The sequence below is a fragment of the Sinocyclocheilus grahami genome, unplaced genomic scaffold, assembly GCF_001515645.1.
Source record: "Sinocyclocheilus grahami isolate Dianchi unplaced genomic scaffold, SAMN03320097.WGS_v1.1 scaffold25.1, whole genome shotgun sequence".
Lineage (NCBI taxonomy): Eukaryota > Metazoa > Chordata > Actinopteri > Cypriniformes > Cyprinidae > Sinocyclocheilus > Sinocyclocheilus grahami.
In genome coordinates, this window is record NW_015505204.1 from 3,342,801 (window position 1) to 3,366,238 (window position 23,438).

Consider the following 23,438-nt stretch of genomic DNA (forward strand, 5'->3'; position numbering starts at 1 on the left):
CAGATCGATCAGTGTTTGACATCCGCGAGAGCGATTCGAAAGCGCACGGAGCAGTCTGCTCTCTTTAGCTCTCGTGGTACTGTAATACACAGATCGGTCTGCACTGCACAGTCAGTCCTCGTCAAGTCGAACACACCTACTAGTTTACACCGGTTACACTTAGAGATGTGGCACACACGTGAAGCTGTAGTGCGAATGCGTCCCAGCCCCCTTAGATATAAGGCTACATTTACACTGGTGCGTTTATGTTTTTAAAGGAAAACGATCCTCGTCATACTGGCGTTTCAAGCCGGCTTTCCACTATCTCCGACAAACAACAGGCGGCAGACCGGTCATTCAGTCATTCATTTCCAATGGAGAGTAGCGCGGGAGCTGCGTGGAGTTCCGATCATATGCAGTTGTCCGTTCATACTACACGACCGAAAGCACGTGTTATGTGACCATTCATGCAAACTGTAGCATCATGCTATATAAGACAATAAATAAGATTCATATTCCGCTTTTACTCAAACTCACTTTAAACCACCATCGAGTGTTTGTAATAACTTCCGATTGCCGTCTAATGTGTGTTTTGGCCATGTAATGCTGCTGAAATGAAATATGTTATTACCTCTGACTCGGAGTCAGAGCAGCGATCATGGAAGAGAGAACACAGGCAGACAGCGCTGAAAGCTGCGAATGCTCATCAGTAAATCAGTGGGAAATAAATAGAAATCATGATTCTGTCTGAGCTATGCGTTTTAAAACGAACACGCACTAGTGTAAACGTAGCCTAACAGATGTGTAAACTGAAGACTATTTGAGCTTTATTAACTATTTGCACTGATTTATTGTATTGGTTACATTTTGTTCCTTTGTGCAGTGGCTCAGGAGATGAGTCTTTGAGTTTGTATAAACATCAACAAGCTTTTTTTTTTTTAGATAATGTAATCTTGTTAAAATTAATTTCATAAAATTGGTATCGAAAAAAGTATCTTTCAGGAACCGGTATCGAAGTCAAGGTATCGGTATCGATATAAAAAATTTTTTGAACGATACCCAGCCCTATTTGCAAGACATAAACTCAGAATTCTGAGAAACAAGTCAGAACTATGACATAAACTGAATTGTGAGATGTAAACCTGGAATCGCAAGAGGAAAAATTATGACTTCTTTTTTTCCTCAGAAAAGTCCAGATTGTGAGACAAAAAGCTGCAATTACCTTTTTTATTATTTTAATTATTCTGCGGCAGAAACAAGCTTCCATAGAAATATATATGTAGACAGTTGTGTAAACACAATATTTTTTTATTATTAATTCAAATAATAGGCAGCACATTGTCTTCCATTTTGGTGTATCTTGAATTTTTCTGTGTACAAGTAAAAGCTAGTCATTAATGCAATCTCTTCTATCTGCCCACGGTTAAAAATGTATTAATTAATTTCTTAATTTTTACTAGTTAACTGACATGCATAGTAATTATTATGTTTAATAGCTGTACTTGTGAAGCTTTTATTGTATGACTTGGCTTGAAGCCCAGGCTGGTTTCAGCAAAAGATTTTCAGAATGGACAAAAAGAGGCTATGTTCTTGTCTGTGCCAAACAAAAAGGAACACAGGGAGCTTTTATTCACGTATGGATACAAAAGAAGTGTTTTTGCCCTTAACTGCTAGCCAACATCTTATATTTGTTGTCTTCATTTTGAAGAAAACATGGTCCAACAAGGTTCCAACAAAATTGGGTGTACTTCAGTATTTGAAGAACAAACACCAATCAGTGCAGTTTGACATTTACGATTCAGGTCATCTGTAACGCCTTCCTAAAGTGTACTTACTGCTTTTATTGATTTATGCTTTTATTTCACCCCAGAGGCATGTATAGATCTATGGAACTGGTATTTATAGTTTTACATGCCATTAGTGCTATTTTCCAGTTTTTCAGTGTTCTGCAGTGTGATGTGTTTACTAATACATCTAATACTATTTCACACAACATTTTCTAATTCTTGTTTGATTAGTATACATGCCATTTTAATGATTCTTAATGCTATATGGGTTATTTCTGCTCAAAAATGTATTCATCACACCACGAGCATTTTAAACAAACAGCAAGCAAAAGGTGCAAAAAAAATAGGGGGGGGGGATAAGCCAATTTCAGCACCTTAAAATTTTTTTTTCTAATGTTATGTCAATGGCCCAGTAGCTTAATTTGTTTCTTCTTACACATTATAACCTATAGTTACTGTTTTATCTGTGTAACTGTTAATTATTTTGTACAGTTATTGTGTTTGTGTAACTAAAACCAGAGCGTCGATTTATTTTTAGAATCATTCTTGCTGTGACAACTATGATTCTGATACACATTTAAAAATGTTATGTTTTGTTTTATAATGAGTTTCTTTGATTTATTGCATGAGCCTAACATAACACTGTCAACTTTTTTTTGTAGTTATTTTCTTGTGACACACTAGTCTCAAAGAATTAGCTGTTGTAATTTGTAATTTTTTTTATCAAAATTTACCTCAGTTGGACCCATGAAATTGTGACATGTATGAGATTATGTGACAATGCATCTTACTTTTTTATTTCCATAATTTTCTTGACAAAAAGACAAAAACTCAAGATAACCTTTGTCAAGATCACAAAACAAGATGGTTTACAATGATGTATTTTTCCTTTCTTTGGGATATTTTACTTTGGCCAGTTCTGCTTGAATGTAAAATCGACGTATTGAGCTAAACTTGACTGCTTCAATTCTTTTTTTTTCTTTTCATTTCACATGCATTTGGCATGTGTGTTATGATGTTGAATGAGATCTTTCATTTGTAACATTGACTATTTGAACTCTGTGTACTTCCATTTGAAGCACTCTGGTTGTTTCTGGATTTCAGTTGTTAGAATGACGATAGAAGTTGTAGATAAATGAATGAAGTTTTGAATGGAAACTATTTTATTAGTGCTCTCAGACTATTGGACCGTATTATACTGTATATGAGAGTCCTCAACATCACCTTCAGTATTATCCTCTGAGTCAATACAGGCAGCAAACATCATCTCTGTTTAAATATGAAATGTCTCGGGCGGCAGGACAACATCCAGGGTTTTTAAGGTCAGTTCTCAGTTGTAATTGGTTCACTGCTGTGTGTTTCAGGTGATGATGAGCTGTCCAGTCCCTCCCAGGATGCAAGCACTGGATTAGAAGACGTGATTGAGCAGCTCAACAATTCCTTCCCTCACAGCCAAGGTGAGAGTCCAGCTACACTGTCTGCTACAAACATTTCCGTTAATCCAGCAAATTGATGCAGAGAGTCTCAAATTAGCCAAAAAGTATGCACTTTTTTTTTTTTTTTTTTTTTTTTTTTTTTTTTTTTTTTTTAAGGTGCCAGTAATTGCAAAACTGATATAAGATATAGTACTATTTTGGATTCCTTTTTAAGCAATATGGAGAAAAATATTATTTTGCGACGAACACCACCTGTAAATTTCTCTGACCCACTGCTTTTCTACTCTTTGCATGATTAAATTGCTATGTGACACTTTATGTTTCTACGTCCTGCTATAAACGGATGACGAGGGACTATTTTAGTATAACATATTTAAAAAAAATGACTTTTAAATGACAGAATGAGTCTTCAACTGTAAAGAAATTATTAACATTGATGTACATTCTTCTTAAGCTGTTTCTCTTTTTAAAAGTGACTCTTAACAGGATATGTATTGTGAGAAGCACAGAATTGCAAATGCATAACAATCCAAAAAAACGTACAGTATGTGTATGTAATTAAAGCATTAAACATCATCTTGTTGCATCCATTGTGCTTGCAGTACAAATCCTGTTTAGATCCAGTCTAACTGCCTATCCCTATTCCAACTTTACTGATTTTTCTTATTTCCTGTTTTCCTCTGTGTCTAAGGAGGTGGACGGCTAAACCCGTGAGAGGTTAGTATCGTTACTAACCCTTTACTCTTTTCACTCTTTTTTTTGCTCCAATACTTGATGATAAAAAAAAAAAACCTTTGTTAATGTCTGGAAACTGGTCGTCACAGTCTATGATTGCATTGCATGTATTGCAGTAGTTTAAGGTGCCAGTAATTGCAAAACTGATATAAGATATAGTACTATTTTGGATTCCTTTTTAAGCAATATGGAGAAAAATATTATTTTGCGACGAACACCACCTGTAAATTTCTCTGACCCACTGCTTTTCTACTCTTTGCATGATTAAATTGCTATGTGACACTTTATGTTTCTAAAAAAAGGTTTTTAAACTTCTATGCAATTGTACAAAAATAGAACGACAGGTGTGTGATAACATGCAACATTGCGTGCCATGTCTTTGTACGGAGTGGAGCGCATTTAAAAAAAAAAGTGTTTTATCTAAATGGGTGACTGAGTATACGCAAGGGTGCTTTATCAACTAATTTTGTTTGTAACAAAATAACAAATGCATATTAAAAGGCAAGCCCGTTATACTTGTGCGTGTGCGAAAGAATGTGTGTTTGAAACATGTCTGTATGTTTTTCTGTACAATATGTAACCTGTCCCGTTCAACTACTGCAGACATCATGCAAAGCAAAGACATTTGTCATGATTTATTATTATTATTATTATTATTATTAAAGGCATACTGATTAAGGTTAAATACCGTCTACCTCACAGATATTCACTTTCTTCATGCTCTGTCCGTGCTTATTAATGGAGCAATAAGAAGCATGATCATAGTATTTGTATATTATTGACAACTCTCATGTTAGAGATATATATATTTTTGAAAGCTTGTTTCCACCACGGAATAAAAAAAATGACTTTTTGTCTGAATTCTGACTACTTTTTTTTTCTCAGAATTGTGACAAACTCACAATTGCAATCGAGTTGTGAGATTAAAGGCACAATATGTATTTTTCTGCCGCTAGAGGGCACGTATTCAAAATAAACAGAGGCAAAGGCGTAGTTTGATGACGCCGTGACTGAGTGTGGAATCATGGGAGTTGTGATCTTCATCCCCACAGCTGATGCAATCCGACTGGACTCATGTTCATGGATGAGCTAATGATTTATTAACGTAGTAGAATGAAGCAGGGTGAGGCTGAAAGCCGTCGAAGCGAAACGAAGCCGCTGAATGAGCGTGACGCACGGCTCGAAAGCAGCGGAGGTTTTATTATGCCACAGTCGACCGCGTCAACTCCTTCCGGTCGTGCGTATGTGGGGGAAAATATATAACACTGTTCTAGTGGTTTTTGGATATTTTAATAAAAAAATCTTACATATTGTGTCTTTAATGCATTAATTAACATTCATGGGTAAACTAAATCAAACAGCCTCTCTAAGAAATAGTAAGAAATACTCTGGCTTTGAAATAAATTAAAATAATTTAATATCATAATTTGAGCTTTTGACATCTTCAGCTTTATTACTGATCTTGTCTGTTTTGTGTTGTTCTCTTTCCCTTTAAACTCACCCTGCTGTGACTCATAAACGGCTAAATAAAAATAAAACCTTAAAATCCACAAAGCATTTGTAGAACAATCCTAAATAAATGCCCAAACCGGAAACGGTTCACTGTCCATCCAGACGCAGGCCGTGATGATACTATACCTCCGCTCTCTGACTTCTTGAAAATCCACACCACATCTCTTACTGAATACTCGCTATGTTAGTACATGTGTATTTGATAGCAAGTATAAAATAAATCATGAGCTGTGTTTAGTAAGTAGTTAACTGTCAGTTAATTATGATTGGGCCCCCTCAAAAAAAGTCATGTTACAATTTTAACTAAAGACTTTTCATTAAGACCTTAAAGAATCATATCAACTTGTGGAAAATGGGCATCCCATGACCCCTTTGAGATTTTCTTACCCTTGGGCCATCCAAGATGTAGATGAGTTAGTTTCTTTTATTAGAAAAGATTTGGAGAAATTTAGGATTACATCACTTGTTCACCAATGGATCCTCTGCAGTGAATATTTTGTTTAAAACTGTTTTGGGCTGTTGAATTTGAATTACGCACACGGTATGAATTTTTGAAAAAACGGCATACCAGTCCAAGTGGCTAAGCAACGTAGACCGCACCTTGAATTGAGAGGCACAGTCAGTGGAAAAACCATGATAAACTGTAAAACCATCAGAATCCTAAAAGATAAAAAAGTGAGACAGATTTTTGGTTAAATCGCCCAGGGGTGCGTTTCCCAAAAGCAACTATGGTCGCAAGTTCCATCGTTATCAATAGAGTTCAATGGAACTTACCACCATAGTTAGTTAACGATGCTTTTGGGAAACGCACCCCAGCACGGTTAATGTTAATCCCTAAATATACTATTGTTTATTCATAATACATCACCTAATGTTAATTTATACAATGTGAATATTCAAAAATGTATATAAACTAATAAATTCTGTAGAAGTATTGTTAATTGTAGAGTGTTTAGTATATTACTTTTTACTGTGGTATCAAATCAGTATTGAGAATCATCAAATTTCACTGGGGAAAAGTTAGTATTTCATGTTCATTAGGTTTTTTTTTTTTACTGTTCAGTGCACAATAGTTTTGTTTTTCTCCATACAGTTTGCACATTAATGTGCATCCACTTGATTTAAGATGTTAATCATCCTCCTTTTAATGCAAATGAGAAGAACTTTGTTCTTATTTTGGACAGGCCTGTATATGATAAACCAAGTGTTATTAATGCAATATATCTGATGAAAGATACATATTTAGTGTAAAACCGCATGCTCTTACAATGGTGTACCTGCAACATTTAATTTATCTTACTTAATTAATGCTCTTCTTTTGTGGGTTGGAGACATGTTCAGTAATCCCTTATAGAGACACACATGCACACACACTGCAGTAATTGGATTTAAGTTTTTGTTATTTGATCGGTACTTTCCTCAGGCTGTTTAATTAGAGCTGCAGTAAAGCTTCAGTGCATCTGCATTCTGCTGTTATTATTGCTGTGTGAGTGCAAGCATTTACTCACGTTTGTGTGTGCGTCTGGGTGTGTTGGGGTAATTTAATACACATTATTTATGTGCCAAGGAAATAATTTGCTCTTTTTTTTACATTCTATGTATGTAGCCACTTCTGATTGTCTTGCTGGTTTAGCATTATTTTATTTTATTTTTTAATATGTTGGATTTGATAATCAAATGATTTCATCTGTTTATTTATTAATTGCAAGTAAATACTAGAAAGTTTCTGAAATAATGTTTAGACAGAAACATGTCTGTATGTTTTTCTGTACAATATGTAACCTGTCCCGTTCAACTACTGCAGACATCATCATGCAAAGCAAAATTTGTTGTCATGATTTATTATTATTATTATTATTATTATTAAAGGCATACTGATTAAGGTTAAATACCGTCTACCTCACAGATATTCACTTTCTTCATGCTCTGTCCGTGCTTATTAATGGAGCAATAAGAAGCATGATCATAGTATTTGTATATTATTGACAACTCTCATGTTAGAGATATATATATTTTTGAAAGCTTGTTTCCACCACGGAATAAAAAAAATGACTTTTTGTCTGAATTCTGACTACTTTTTTTTTCTCAGAATTGTGACAAACTCACAATTGCAATCGAGTTGTGAGATTAAAGGCACAATATGTATTTTTCTGCCGCTAGAGGGCACGTATTCAAAATAAACGGAGGCAAAGGCGTAGTTTGATGACTCCGTGACTGAGTGTGGAATCATGGGAGTTGTGATCTTCATCCCCAGTCTTTGGTGTTTCAATGTTTTCTACAAAACAAAACCGGAAATCGAGGGGTTATGACGTCATTAGCAGGTGACACAATGACACTATGGACACGGTCCGTGTCGCTAGTTAAAATTGCTTATTTCTCTGGATTTAAACATTCTTCGAAACATTTGGGATAATGTAAGTACACAAGTCAGCAAAATATATAACACTGTTCTAGTGGTTTTTGGATATTTTAATACAAAAAATCTTACATATTGTGCCTTTAAAAGTTGCAGTTACCATTTTTATTACATGGTGGGAAGAAAAATTTAATAGAATTGTTAGATGTAAACACTGAATTGCTAAGAAAAAATGTCTGAACTTAGTTCAAATCTCGCATTTCTGACTTTTTTCTCAGAATTGTGAGGAAAAAAGTAAATTGTGAGATGGAAATGTTGTAAATGGGCTTCCGTTCCTTACAGAATGAGAATTGATCTAGTGCTTCAATCATATGGTGTTAGTTGTATTTCCATTTCCAAGTAACAAATGAAGAGAAAAGTACATCCAGTCCACTTTACAGAAATGTTACAGAATTGGGGTTAAGTGTTGTTAAAAACTAAGCAGTAAGAATATTTGTCAATTCTATTGAGTGAGCTCTAATAAGAATAAATGAAAGGTAGCACATACTCAGTGTTATAATAATATAATGCCTGATTGAACATTTTCATCTGGGGTTATTTATTGTCATTGACATCTATACATGCTAGCAAACAATAGCACTGAAAATCAATTTTTTACAGAAATACACTTGAGATGATGAAATAAGACACATGATTCCGCTTTGCATTGTTCTTTAACACATCCGAGTTTGTTTCTGTGTGATTGAGATGTTTGTCATTTTATTTGTGTGAACACATATATAGAAATAAATGATCATAATGTATATGTATGCACAACCGTTATAACTACAAAACAGTTTGGCACCTTGGAGATGAGCATGTCCAGAGTACTGCATATTTATTTCTGAGATGAGCTATTTGATGCTAACTCTTGTTCTGGAAACATACATTTTATTTGTAATTGCAAAAGGAGTATTTTACCAGACAATGAAATGTAATTGTGGTTTTCTTAACTTGCTGCTGCATTAGTTGATAAAAATGGAAATACTTTTTTGCCACCGTTTGTCTGTTTTATTATAGATTCACTGTGCCACAGTGTAGGTAAATGATTGCATTATCATCTGACATACTCGGCAATATTTCAACTGAAAATGTGTTGGTGAAATTCAATTTTAGATATTAAAAAGAATGTCAAGCTACCATGTGGCTTTAAAACCAACCTGGTGGCTTAGTGTATATATGTGAAATAATAAATGAATTGAAGCAGCGAATTAATATCCTCAAAAGCACTTGATGATTTGATCAGGGTTGGTTCTGAACTCTGCAGGTAAGTGTATCTCCAGGAACAGCATTAGACAGCCATGATTTAACATCTGTCAGGAATGTAGATGCACTGTAGATCAGCAAACCTCAGGTGAACAAGTGATGTGTGTGGACCAATGGTATGCCATTACAAAAGTGAAACAGAGAAAAGCAAACAACAGATTATCAGATTTTCTTAGTAAGATCTCGGTAAGAGCTGCATTTTGGATTACATGAATGCTACACACTTCTGTAATTGAATGGTGAGGTAAGTTACACACAGGGACCATTTAGGGCAGTGCTGGACCTGTTTATTTCCCAACCACAGTAGGGTTTCCCTGTTTTTCCCCTGGTGGTAGGGCTGGACAATAATTCAATATCAATATGTATCGCGATATAATTTTTTTCAATAACGGTGATATGATTTTTAAACACATTTCCGATATTTCGATATACATTACCAGTGTTTCCCATACATTGATTTATTTGTGGCGTTTGACTTCGTTGAATAAACATGAGCACTGCAGCTTTCAAAATCAAAACGCGTCGCGGGTGTTTTATATGAATGTATCTCTGAAGGGAACCGACTGTCTTCAGAATAGTTTAGATGGCATTTTTATCTGATAAAGTAGAATCATGTTTACAGCCATTACTGGAGAAACCGCTAGTTCCGCCGCTCACAGCGCCTCCTGCTGGCAGACAAGCAGTTTGCATTTTCAATAATAAACCCATTTCCAGCAACATGCTTTTTTGTTGTTGCTCTATTTTTGTGTTTTCTGAAGCAACTCGGAGCATGTTTCATACTCGTTATCCTGGTTAATGCGCGTTTCAATCTATAAGAATAATCAGCCTACACGACCAGTCAAAGGTTTTTCAACTGCAAGATTTTTAATGTTTCTTAAAGAATTATCTTCTGCTCACCAAGCCTGCATTTATTTGATCCAAAATGCACCAAAAGCAGTAACATTTTGAAATATTTTTACTATTTAAAATAACTGAAAAAAATATTAATATTAATAAGGAGAGTCTGAGATTTATTTGACAGTGATTTCACATTTCATGTTTGTATGAAGGTCGAATACCAATAAAAGGTGAACATTTATTTATTTCCTAAAATATTATATAGTTTTATAGGAGTAGGTTTCATAGAGTTGGCAAATAAATTTTTCATAAGTTTATAGGTACAGACATCTATTGTGGCCGTTCTTGGCCGTTTTTATGAGGCTTTTTTAATAGTGTTCATATCGATATTGGAATTATATCGTATCGACCGATTATAAGAAATATCGTGATATAAATTTTGGCCATATCGTCCAGCCCTACCTGGTGGTCATGAATTTTACTTTCCAAGAAGAAATGTCTATATACAGTGGGTACGGAAAGTATTCAGACCCCCTTAAATTTTTAGCAAATGGCTGCAATATAACAAAGAGTGAAAAATTTAAGGGGGTCTGAATACTTTCCGTACCCACTGTATACGCAACAGGAATGAGTGATAAAAAGAAAGATAAATAATGTTTTAATAAAAAATAGTGTTTGTCATTCTACATGTCAATTTTAAATTAAATCAATGTCGACATTTGACAAATAAAACAAAAATATTACAAAATTAAATAGTTTTAATTATCTGTATTTTTATTATTTTGACTTTCATCCCATATATCACGTTTTAGATGTGTGTGTTTTTTTTTTTTAATAACCCTGTCTCAAAGAGGAAGCTGTTGAGTCATATTGCTCCTGGTTCCCCTTGAGCACATGACAAACAGACACTGAAGTTTAAAAGCTCCCAGCTTGGCCCATCAGTGATGTTGTCAGTCATGTTTGTGAAGCTCAGAGTGTTGGCTCTCATATTCTTTGTGACAAAGGATGTTTACCCCACCTACGCTGGTCAGTATTGCTTGCTTATTTATGATTATGATTGTTGATTTAGGTAACCATTTAAAATTAAGTATGGCATATATTCTATGTTTAGTTTATATTAATAGACTAAATTAAATTTTTTATTTCTGTTTGCTTTTATTCTATTCATTTAAAAGTTTTCTCAAGAATGACTAATTTTGACCTTTACAGAATATTTTATTATAATAAAGTGTATTTTAATAATTTCTCAATAATCATTATATGCAGTATCAAAGGGTCCTAAACGTCTGTGTGTGTGTATATATATATATATATATATATATATATATAAAGAAACTTATATCATTGTATGTCTATGTATGGTTGCATCGGTATTGTAAAATAGTGAATTTTTCATAAATAAACTGAGTTGAATTTCTCTGATTTGAAGAGTTGGTCCAATTAATTTATAAAACTGTGATGTTTTTATTTTATTTCATTTTAGGTACAAACCCTCAACCAGATTTCAAAGATATATTTCCAAAATGTTATGTAATAGTTTTGATTTTGATTTACAAACAGCAAAGAGATGAATAACTGAATACATTTGTCAATTAAGTCTTTAAAACTATTGCTAATGTTTTGGTTTCACACATTTCTCACACACAAGCTTCTTTTTTTTTACCTTTTCTTTTCAAGTGCATAGAAGTAAAAAAATTGTTGGACCTTTTTGCTCTTTGTAACCTCAGCGTCTTTTGTTGTCATGGTGACGGGATTGTTGACGTGACCGCAATGGAGAATCAACAGGTACGTTCTTTGAGTTTCTAGTTTGAGTTTTTAAAGTGTGTTTGATTCAGGTAGAGTTTAATAAATAAATAAATAAAAGGACACCTAAACCAAAAGTATTTCAAATAAAACTCTTCTTTTAATGGCGACGTTGCGCGGTTTACAGTAGCAACAACCTCTGACTTCCGTTACGTTTTGAAAACAAACCGTTCAGGTATTTGCTCTGATATGAATAATTTCATGTATATATGTTTAAGCTGTAAAGTTAAGGAGGAGAGATGGGAATTTTAATCATATTGCACATATCCACATAACTATAACAAGATTAAAAAAATGCATTTGAGAGGTAACGTTAATAAAAAATAACATGGACGTTATGTCTGTTAATCAAGACTTAAAGGAGTAGTTCACTTCCAGAAAGAAAATTCTGCCATCATTTACTCACCCTCCACTTTTTCCAAACCTGTATCAGTTTCTTTCTTCTGGTGAACACAAAAGAAGAGTACAGTTGATGGGCACCATTGGCTTTTTATCAGACTATGGAAGTCAATGGTGCCCATCAACTGTTCGGATACCAACATTTTTCAAAATGTCTTCGTTTGTGTTCACCAGAAGAAAGAAACTGATACAGGTTTGGAACAAGTGGAGGGTGAGTAAATGATGGCAGAATTTTCTTTCTGGAAGTGAACTACTCCTTTAAGGTTAAAGTGTGAATGCATAAAGTAAAATATTCCATGTAGTCTCTGAGTTAATTTGAGCACATCAAAACTGCATTTATAATAATTTCTTCAAGAAATGTGAAAAATGCTGTTTACACGACAAAGTATTGAATGTCACACTGAAGGACACTGCTTGAATGTCACATCAACTATCCGCTCACAGGTGTGGATTATTTGTTATGATCAAGAATCTCTGTGAAGTCCAGCTGTCATGGAGGTGGTTCATTCTGCCCCCGAGACCTTCTCTAGGAGCCTAAAGAAGAAAAACCTGCTTCCTCTCAGCCAGCTGCTGGAGGACACCAGAAAGAGTGGAAATGTCCCCCATCACCTTCTGGAAACTAGTAAGACCACTTTTTCTAATGTTTGTTTCTGAAACATTAGACCTGTAGCTTTCTAACAGGCCACCAACATTACTGGTCTTATGAAACTGATAGACTTTTGCTATTTCCCACTGATGTTTAATTTGTCTTTGTACGTTTATCCTTTAGGGGTGTTTGCCAAACTGAAGAGTAATGGTGTAGTTCAGGCCGAACCATTAGAACTGCATTTCAGTGGCTTTGAAGTAGGAAAGGATTACAGGAAGAATCTGGTTGGTTTTTCACTTCTTGCTCAAAAGAAATAGAATACATTTTTGGTGTGAAACGTTTTGTGGAATGTTTACATGGCTCATGTCATGGACAATGTGACCCGAAACAAACGAACCAAAAAAAAAAAAAATCATTTTTATTATTGCTAAAGATTTCACTGGAGACTCCATTTTCTGAAACACTTGGCCAAATTTCTGCTGATAGTACTCTGCGGTCGGAGGGGAAATTCTCATGAACTGAAAGAAACATTACAGAAGAGGAAGAAAATGGGAGGAAGTATGATGTAATGACAAAAGCTGTTGTTGTTTGTTTTTTTCCCCCAAGAAACTTGTCAATGTCTCCTCGGAGGTGCTCAGTGTCCACATTTTGCCCCCTTTGACAAAGCATTTCCAAATTAAGTACACCAAAAAGGTAACCATCAACCTGCTTTCAAATATTACTTTTACAGACCTGCTATAAAAATTTTATGTAATATTCCTAATTATTTTAATTTCGGAACTCGGCAAAGGTGAATTGAATAACACCTGTCAACAATGTTTGTGCAAAATATTTTATTTTTTTAATAAATAAATACATTATATTCATCGTAAAGAAAATAAAGGTCATTTTAGGACCATTAAGATGGTAGTCCTGTTTTAAATGCAGTGCCGACTGGTTCCGGGTCTGGCTTACACTGTTACAGTGCACTTCCAGCCAGATGAGTGGCGTTACTTTTCTGATAACATCAGGATTCACTGCAAGGTGAGAACAAGTTTTCGTCTGATGTTTGCACATGCAAATTCTGACAGGACTTAGAACAGCTGTAACTTGTGTGTGTTTGTATTGTTTTCAGGGTGATGAGAACTTACTGGTTCCTGTTCATGCATATCCTGTTATCAATGATCTTCACATCCCATCTCACATTAGTCTTCCCCCAGTGCCACTTGGGCAGAGGTATGCAATGATTAACATATTACACAAATAACATGTGTAAAATAACTGTATGTTAACATTTTTGTTATAAAACTTTCTATGATATATGAGTGTATATATACACACTACTTTTCAAGAGTTTGGGGTCAGTACGACTTTTTTTTTTAAAGAAATTGATACTTTTAGTTAGCAAGCATGCATTACATTGATAAAAAGTGACCATAAGACTTTTACAATGTTCCAAAAAAATATTTTTTTAAATAAATGATGTTCTTTTGAACTTAAGGCTGCAGAAAATTCAGCTTTGCCATCATTGGAATAAATTAGGTTTTAAAATATATGAAAACAGAAAACAGGTATTTTGAATTCTAATATTTCACTATATTACTGTTTTTACTGTATTTTGATCCGATAAATGCTGCCTTGGTGAGCTTAAGGGACATTCAAAAATCACTCGCCTCAATTTTTAAATGGTAGTAAACATAATAAATACGATGGAAATGATATGATAAAGAAAGACATGTTTAGTTATTTTTCCCTCTGTTGATATGTAAATGAAAATGTGAAAATATATGACTTTCTTTTGTTTTTATAGTGCCAGTCATGTGATTCCACTTAGCTGCAGTTGTCCAAGTTGTTTTCAGGGTGATGAGAACTTACTGGTTCCTGTTCATGCATATCCTGTTATCAATGATCTTCACATCCCATCTCACATTAGTCTTCCCCCAGTGCCACTTGGGCAGAGGTATGCAATGATTAACATATTAAACAAATAACATGTGTAAAATAACTGTATGTTAACATTTTTGTTATAAAACTTTCTATGATATATGAGTGTATTTATACTTTAATATATATATATATTTTTTTTTCAAGAAATTGATACTTTTAGTTAGCAAGCATGCATTACATTGATAAAAAGTGACCATAAGACTTTTACAATGTTACAAAAAATATATTTTTAAAATAAATGATGTTCTTTTGAACTTAAGGCTGCAGGAAATTCAGCTTTGCCATCATTGGAATAAATTATGTTTTAAAATATATGAAAACAGAAAACAGGTATTTTGAATTCTAATATTTCACTATATTACTGTTTTTACTGTATTTTGATCCGATAAATGCTGCCTTGGTGAGCTTAAGGGACATTCAAAAATCACTCGCCTCAATTTTTAAATGGTAGTAAACATAATAAATACGATGGAAATGATATGATAAAGAAAGACATGTTTAGTTATTTTTCCCTCTGTTGATATGTAAATGAAAATGTGAAAATATATGACTTTCTTTTGTTTTTATAGTGCCAGTCATGTGATTCCACTTAGCTGCAGTTGTCCAATAGACTTCGAGTTCCAAGTGCACTGCCTTCAGCCCCATAAAGCCTTCACTGTAAAACCACTGTCAGGTAACATTTGACATATCTGCTGTCAGAGAGTAATGTGAACCAGTATAAAGGAATAAGTATTGATATAACTCGAGTTGGTGATCAAATATATACTAGTACAGTAGATTGTACATACTGTACTTGTGTTATGCCCATGTTAAACAGGCATTATTCCAGCAAATGGAAAGACTGCGTTAAAAGTGACATTTACACCTCTGCGATACGGTACAGCTGATATCACATTACAGCTGGTCATCTCTCAGTTCAACTCTAAACCCGTCATCTTCACAGTGACAGGTTCCTCATCTCCATACCTGCTGCTCAGGTAATACACAGAAAAAAAAGTTAAAGATTGCAGTACAATAGCAATGCAATATCCTAAAAACAATATGCTAAAACACTCATAGCACTTTAGCAACCACATAGCAACATCCTTAATGTAAAATGTAATATAAATATCTGAGTTTAGATGCTATTGTGCAAAGACTAATGACATTTGTGTTCTCTGTGCCTCAGTAAACCTGATGGAAATATCGAGGAGGATGATCATTTTGGTGAAGAGCGGAAGACTTCTGATGGAAAATCTCCGGCTGTTACATCCCATCATAAGCTTAAAACGGCTCCCTCCTTGGAGAAGGTATGCTGTAACTTCTATTACTTCAATTTTGAAAAGATCAGCTTCAATCACAGTGTATTTTTGTGATGGGTTGGCGCTGCTCTAGCTGGAGGACGAGCCAAGCCATGCTGTTTACCAGCAAACATATTGGTCTTTCTAGCTGAGCAAGACAACCTGCTCCCAGAACAGAAAACACATTTGTGCTGATTTATTCCACATGGTCTGAAAAGTTTTAAGCTGTACAAATGCAGGAATTTGAATTAGCTGAGGTCAATTGCATTTCTGCCCATTAAAAAAACAGTAGCTGAGAGGTTTGTGTGAGACTGAATTACAAATTAAATTTTATTGTTTGCACACTGAGCTTCCTAAATTGAATTTGAATTGATACCCTGCCAGTCATCAAATGTGGACAACACATACACAGAATTACACTTATAAACCAGCAAAGCTTTTAGCTGTGGTATTGTTTAAAGTAATTTCTATATTACAATTTCTATAATACAGTTACAGTAAATCTGATTAAAATATATATAATGAAATTATGAGTGTTGGTAATAATAATAATAATAATAATGTTTGTACATAGAAAAATTAAAGCATTTCTTCTGTCGGTTGAACTATCATGCAGCAATCATAGAGTGATTCATCATGCATACAGTCGCATTTTTCTGTTTTTACTCTAACAGGGCAGCAAGAAGAAGACCAAACCTGATCCTCAACTGCAGGTTTCCTCCACAGATGTCACCACTCGTGCAGGACTGGTTAAAATGCTTCTCCAGCCACAAGACAAAATGAGATACAAGGACCTTCGGGAGGGTAAGAACACCATTTCTCATTCAGAGGGCCTCTGAGGTGCATGTTAAGAACTAAAACTCAGGAAATTAAAGTTTGGCAAAGGCTCGGTATCTGCGTGTTGGAATGCTGATGTCTTCACCAGGTTTTTTTTTTTTAACTGGCATTGGACAGCCAGCTTCAACAAGCTATGTTTTTGCTCCTACAAAAGACAAAGAGTTATGGTGGTCCACCAGCATTAAACCTGCACTTAAAAGCAAAAACTTGCTCGGACCAGCATGGAAATTGTTGCTGATCTAATCTGGTCCTTTCAGCAGACTGGAGCTTAGATAATAATAAATAGTGCTCCATTTTATAGTCTCCAAATTACATGCCCCTTTTGCAAGTTACCCAACCTGTTACCCAAAAAATGGTCTTTTGCAGTTGTGCTTTTTTTTTACTTCTGAGGCCATTCTTTAGCTCACATGTGCCACTTTATTTTGTGCTGCCCTCACCACAGTCATCACTCTGTATGTAATTCTAGTAAAATCTGATGACAGCAGTGGAGTTAAAAAAATAATCTTTTTTAGCCAACTCTCAGCAACATTTCTTACCCAATGTGGTGTGTATGATGTCAAATATGTTATATATCCTGAATAACAAAAACCTTATAGGCTGACTATTATGACCGAAGCACAGAAATCCCATTTTAACGATTTAATCAGATTTTAAACCATACATGAACAGATTTGGATTGGATTTGTAAAAACTTTGTAAAGTTATTTAATGCAAGATACCTGTGTGTTTTATTTGTTGAAGCCATGTCTTATACCAAGGTTGCAGACCAGACAAGAGAGATGAAAGAAGCCGCATTTTTAAAGAAGGTCCAACAAAAAGAGCAGAAAGCCAAACATATCTGCTGGTGTGTTGCTCCATGTGCTTTATATAACATATGACATATAGATATTCTGAGTTTACCAACAATATTATATGGTGAACTAGAAAACCCTTAAGACTAGTGTGTTTTATCCTTAGGCAAGTTGATCTGGGTGATGAACCATGTTCAACAGACCAGAAACTTAAAATTTTGAAGGAGCAAGATGAGGCTCTTGCTGCATACAGAGTAAGCCAATGTATTGGTTTAATTCAGATTGAACATTTTGTGCCACTTTCCACTGAATGCTCATGCTTTTTATGTGAATTTCAGCTAAAATGCAGTGGTGAGTCGGTGGCCTCTTCAAGATCTTCAACTAAACTTTCCTCACGGCGAGTTTTGCGACATGTTGGACAGGTACATGAAAGTGTGACATTGAAATATTTGAATAAATTAGCATCTTTCTTATTGAAGTCATGTTTCCAGCCTGTAACTTTGACGTAGTTTGTGTCCCAGTTTGCCACTTGTCACATACAGTACTGTTTTCATGTAAGCATTAGCATCTAGCTCCAGTCATTATCTTTAAAATTCATATCTTTTAGACTTATTTAACAGCTCTATGTTATAGCTCCCAGAATGCACTGCTGTTTTCAGCAGCTATGGCACTGGCCGGCTGGAGGTCAGACAGAGAGCGCTCAGAATCTTCCAGCAGGCTGCTCGAAAGGTAACATAACTCTGCCTTTGCCTTGTTAATTTAATTTGAATGACATTAAACTATTATTTAACATATTACTAAGATGCTTGTTTACCACTCACTGTGCTGATTATCAGTGCTTGTAAATAAAATGCTTGACTGTACTAATAAGTATAATAATGTTACATTGTGGTTTGTTTAATTGAGGTTGTTCTTCAATGTCGTATGAACAAGAGACTGGTGTCACTAAGAGAGCTTGTTCGCAACACCAGGAGTCTGGAGGGAGACAAAGAATCAGGCAAGTCTGGATTTTTCTTATAAGAAACTAATACTTGTATTCACATTAGATTCAAAAGTGAGAGTATTGACTTTTACATGTTTACAAAAGCAATCTAATTCAAATAAATGCTGTTCTTTTGAAGTTTCTATTCATCAGACAATCCTTACAAAATGTCTTGAAAAATCATGGCTTCCACAAAAAATATTTTCAAAATTGATAATATAAGACATTTTTCTTTTGCACCAAATCAGCACCTTAGAAAGATTTCTGAAGACGGGAGTTATGACTGATGAAATTTAGCTTTGCCATCACAGGAATAAATTACATTTTAAAATATATTCAAATAGAAAACCTTGGTGAGCCTAAGAGACTAATAAATCTTGCCTTCCCCAGACTTTTCAGCTGTAGTTTAGATTGTTATTACATTGTTAAACTAGCCATATCATCTCAATTGATTTTTTTAGACATTCTTCTGTTGTTTTGTTGTAGATGGGGATGAGAAGCCATGTCTTTTTACCCTGACACCAGAAAAACTTCTGCCCTTCACCTTCAATAGATTTACACCTGATGACCAACCTGATGAACTTGTGAGAGACTGCTTATGGTTATTGTGCAGAGCTTACGTACTGTAACTCTGATATACTTTATAATTGTGGTTTTTCAACAAAACTCTTTTCAGTTACTATAAATAGAATCTAAGAGGTTAATTTTGTTTAAACATTGCCAAAAAGTTTCAGTTCAACATTTGAGATGGGTAATATCAGGGCATATTTCGTGGCGTTGAGGATGAAGTTGTGTTGTGGTTTTCAGGCTGTGAATACATTGGGGCATGTTCCTGTCAGAATGCCTGAAGTGGATATGAAACTCATGATTCCATTATTCAGTCTAAAGGTACGGGAAGAAAGTGCTTTTTCCCATTCCTTCACCTTCTGATAGGGACATTTTTGACTCCTAAATTTCCTGAATTACTGTAACTGGCAGCCTTTGGCTTGAAATGTCAAATGTGGTTTTGTAAAATGTCTTAATTTGCAGAATATACGTGAGAGATGTTCTGACGTGTGTGTATGGTTGAGTGGCAAGCCACAAAGAAAAAACAGGAAGTGCCACATGAAAGCCAGTTATTTATCCAAAATGGTGCCGAGTATAGTATAATAGTATTGTTTAAATAATATTTAAAAGCATAGTTCACTTAAAAATTAAAATGGTCAATTACTCACTCGTGTCATTCCAAACCTGTCTGACTTTCTTTTTTCTGTGAAACGCAAAATAAGATATTTTGAAGAATGCTGGTAACCAAACAGTTTTGGTTCCCATTGTCTTCCATTGTATGGGCAAAACAAACAAACAAATGAAAAAAAAAGCTGATACATTTCTCAAAATATCTTTTGAATCTTTTTAGGTGAACTATCACCTGTATATTTCATAAATTTTTTGAGATCCATTAAAAAGCATGCTATTGCCTCTTTAACAGAAGCACAAATTAATTTCTTTGAGAATTGCACATCTTTCCTGAAGGTCCCCCAGCGTTACAAACTGATGGGTTATCAGCCATTATCTGTCTATGATGCAGCAACAACATTCATTCCTGCTGATGTGAGTAGGACATTACTCGCCGGAGCACAGGTAAACATGCGTTTGTGTTACTTTTAACTATTAAAGTTTTTTGTTTTTTTTGGAATTCAAATTTTGCATCATAAATAAGTCTGAAAGCAAGTCTAATTGTATTTTCATAGGATGAGTTGTTGCCTGTGGTGACATATACAGCTGTAGATCTCAGTGAAGATGAGGAAGATAAGAAACAAGAGGAAGATTATGGATCAGATCAGGATCTAGGTCACACACTTAGTTTCAGTGCACCTGAAGCACTCCTCAGACCACCCAACGCCCACCCTCTCCGGATCTTTGTATGTGTTTTGAGTCCATGATCAAACCATGATTATGCCCATACTATGAATAAAAAAGGGTTATTGTTGTTAAATAAAATTAACTATAAAAAACATGTTACTTGAAATATATATATATATATACTGTATATATATATTAACATTTCTAATTTTCTCATTCCTCATTTAGTTTACCTTGAAGTACTGAAATAAAATAAAAATTATAACTTAATAAAGTAACAAACACAACAAAATTTCTAAAACTTTAACGTTAAAATAAAAACAGAAAGATAAAAAATTGTAATAAAGAATTATAATAATGTGTTAATGATCCTAAAATAACATTGGAACAAAGTATATATAGCCTGTCGGTTCTGTAGTATTTTTTTTTCACGTTAAAAGATTTGAATTATTATTTTATTCAAGACATGTTTGAAAATGGAAAAATGGAAAAATCTTTTTATTTTAATTTAGAATCCTGCACCACATGTCTCTGCCTTCAAAGCAGCTCCGCTTTACCTGGAGTGTGACCTGGACTTTCATTTGTGTCCACTGCCACGATACACCATCCCTAAAGGCGATGTTGTGGGTGTGCATCTCCCTCCAACACAGAAGAAATTTCTAGATAGAAAGGTTTGTTGAGAATTTTTACAGAAAGAGACATTTTGCACATTGCAATTTGAAACAATTTCACAAAAACAACATGTCTATCGGTGTGGCTTTAAAATGAAGTTTTATATCAAAACTGGCACTATTACTGTCTGAAATCATTAGCATCCAGGCCTGGAATTATTTGTTTTATCATTCCATTAATGTTATGAAGAAAAAAATATTTGTAAATCCTGTATGCATTTACATAAAATATAAATTGCAGGATATAATCAAAGGGATTATGGCGTGGAAGAAGTTTCCCTCTGTGGCCTTAAGCACTTTATCCAATATTTCGACTATAAGAGGCGACTGCGGCCCACATGTGTAAGTACTGCACACACACACTCTCTCATTTACCTCTCAATTACACACTAGGGTTTATTTACACATGCAATAAAACAAGTCCAACTCTTGCAAAACTCTTTTCTATCTAGGTCTGACCCCTTCGATATCATTCTGCTGCCTATGGAGGCTCCTCCAGCTCTTCAGGATCTGCCCGACAGCATCAGAGATGAGATTCAAGCTGGAGTGTAAATGCAGATTAGCCACCAGCTTCAATAACCCTTCCGCCTTTGATTGTTTGTCACAGCATTTACAGATTCATGATGGTTTGATTTCTCTGGCAGGTCCGAGAGCTCAGATCTTCGTCTCACTCCTGAGATGGTTGAGGCAGAGTTCGGCCTGTCTGAGAGAGCTTCAGCTACATCTATTAAAGAGGATGGAGATGAAGACAACGGGTCGGTACAATGGGTTATCAAATCATTGACACTTGCTAATTGACTTGTGTTTATCATGGTTATGTTGAGGTTGATGTATGAATGAATAGAAACCTAAACTTAATCTTTTTGTCTGCAAGTCTCAGAACTCCAGGTGCAACAGTCACCTCTGCAGAAACAGCCATGAGGTGAGAACCATCACTTCGATCATTTCACATGTTGTAGCAAATAATCCTCATATAGATAAGGTGATTGCTGAAGTATAAGCTATAAAGCAAAAGGGCAGTTTTATGTCTGTTCTGCAGTTCTAACATGTAGGGGAAGTTGATTCCAGCATATTGTTTGCCTTGTTGTTCTGGTTGTGAGGTGAGATAAAGTTTCTTCCTCTCTTTTGATCTCAGAGACACACGTGAGCAGCCGTTGGCGTCAACACATAGCAACAGACTGGGACCAAAAGTGCTGGGCAGATTAAAAGAATTGAAATCTACAGGCAGAGTCAGCTGTGCTTCATCATGTGACAGTAAATAGCACTTTTATCTATGTGTGCCTTCATGCTTTAGTAATTCTTTCATAACTAAGTGTTGTATGTACATATTCTGTTAATAAGCACAATTAGAACAATGCAATGGACAGTGAAATGCAGTGGCAGCTCAGGTAAACCTGCAGACTTTAGCAAAATACAGTGACAAGCCACCAGATGGCATTAAATGTCTGACACATGAAACTCAGCAACTGTACTTTCAGAAACAAATTTCATGATCAATATTTCTATGGGATCTTCCTTTTTTCATAAGTTCTATTAAATATTTTGTTTCTAAACCCATTTCCTTTATTATTTATTTGACATTAATTCTTATACATTTTAATATATTTTACACATTTTAATATAATTTTACATCATAATGTTATTTTTTCAATCCTAAAATATTGTTTAGGTAAATTGAAAAAAAGTATATTCATTGAAACTGAAACATATATTCATTACAAATTAGATGAGCATAATATCAAGTGAAACATAAATATTTACTTTTTTGCTTTAATAACAGCAGTCCTCAGTTGGGCATGAATTCCAAGTTTGTGCAAAATATTTGTTATTTTAATACATTTTACATAATAATGCTCCTAAAATATAAATCCCCCCCCCCCCCCCCCAAAAAAAAAAAATCAAACTTCTTTTAATTATAGACCCCACTGATTATTTTTTTTTACACATATTTTTACCAACAAGACAACATAATCTAGCATTTTCTTGTGTCATTAGATTCAGTGAGAGGCTGATTGTAAGGAAGACAGTGATGTGGCTTCAAAAACAGGCAAAGGAGGGATACTAGCTTTCATTTTACACGGTCTGCTGTGCACTCAAGCAAATGTCAGCCCGAGTCTATTCTGTCTGACAGTCTCTCATCCACAACAGTTTTGCTGCACTGCTCTCACCTCCACATTTACCTCACAATAGCAAACCGCTGCATGATTCCTGTCCCTGGGGAAAGAGGGAGAAAAGGCAGCCTAATTGGCACCCTGTGTTGCACAAAGTTCATGGTAGGTTGACACCTGATAGCTGTCATGTCATTTGCATTACAAGCTTGTAATAATAAAAGTGATAAATCTCAGCTGCTTTCCACAACCGACTCTCAAATCTC

The 23,438-nt window shown here is 34.8% G+C and overlaps 2 protein-coding genes across 2 annotated transcripts in view; both read left to right on the plus strand.

Moving 5' to 3' along the window:
* LOC107565081 (dystrophin-like) overlaps positions 1-3,923 on the plus strand; it is a 119,607-nt gene extending 115,684 nt beyond the window's left edge. Inside the window, exons 80-81 of the mRNA XM_016250270.1 lie at positions 3,131-3,223; positions 3,894-3,923. Of these exons, the coding sequence (XP_016105756.1) occupies positions 3,131-3,223; positions 3,894-3,916 (116 nt within the window). The 3' untranslated portion in view covers positions 3,917-3,923. The remainder of the gene's footprint in view (positions 1-3,130; positions 3,224-3,893) is intronic.
* Positions 3,924-11,702: 7,779 nt separating this feature from the next.
* Positions 11,703-22,615, plus strand: cfap221 (cilia and flagella associated protein 221). Its single transcript, XM_016249248.1, has 25 exons — positions 11,703-11,732; positions 12,619-12,771; positions 12,919-13,019; positions 13,342-13,428; positions 13,663-13,758; positions 13,850-13,950; positions 15,231-15,334; positions 15,479-15,638; positions 15,830-15,950; positions 16,616-16,745; positions 17,520-17,622; positions 17,736-17,823; positions 17,908-17,991; positions 18,203-18,298; positions 18,476-18,566; positions 19,038-19,135; positions 19,359-19,439; positions 20,064-20,171; positions 20,282-20,452; positions 20,906-21,064; positions 21,306-21,406; positions 21,517-21,612; positions 21,709-21,819; positions 21,939-21,986; positions 22,200-22,615. Exons 2-25 carry the CDS (start codon positions 12,642-12,644, stop codon positions 22,324-22,326), a joined length of 2,592 nt encoding a protein of 863 aa, XP_016104734.1. The 5' UTR covers positions 11,703-11,732; positions 12,619-12,641; the 3' UTR covers positions 22,327-22,615.
* Positions 22,616-23,438: the final 823 nt, after the last annotated feature.

Coding starts and splice junctions, on each gene's coding strand:
- cfap221 (XM_016249248.1), top strand. CDS start 12,642: ATGGAGGTGGTTCATTCTGCCCCCGAGACCTTCTCTAGGAGCCTAAAG. Junction 13,759..13,849: donor ACATCAGGATTCACTGCAAG/GTGAGAACAAGT, acceptor TATTGTTTTCAG/GGTGATGAGAACTTACTGGT. Junction 17,824..17,907: donor AGGCTCTTGCTGCATACAGA/GTAAGCCAATGT, acceptor TGTGAATTTCAG/CTAAAATGCAGTGGTGAGTC.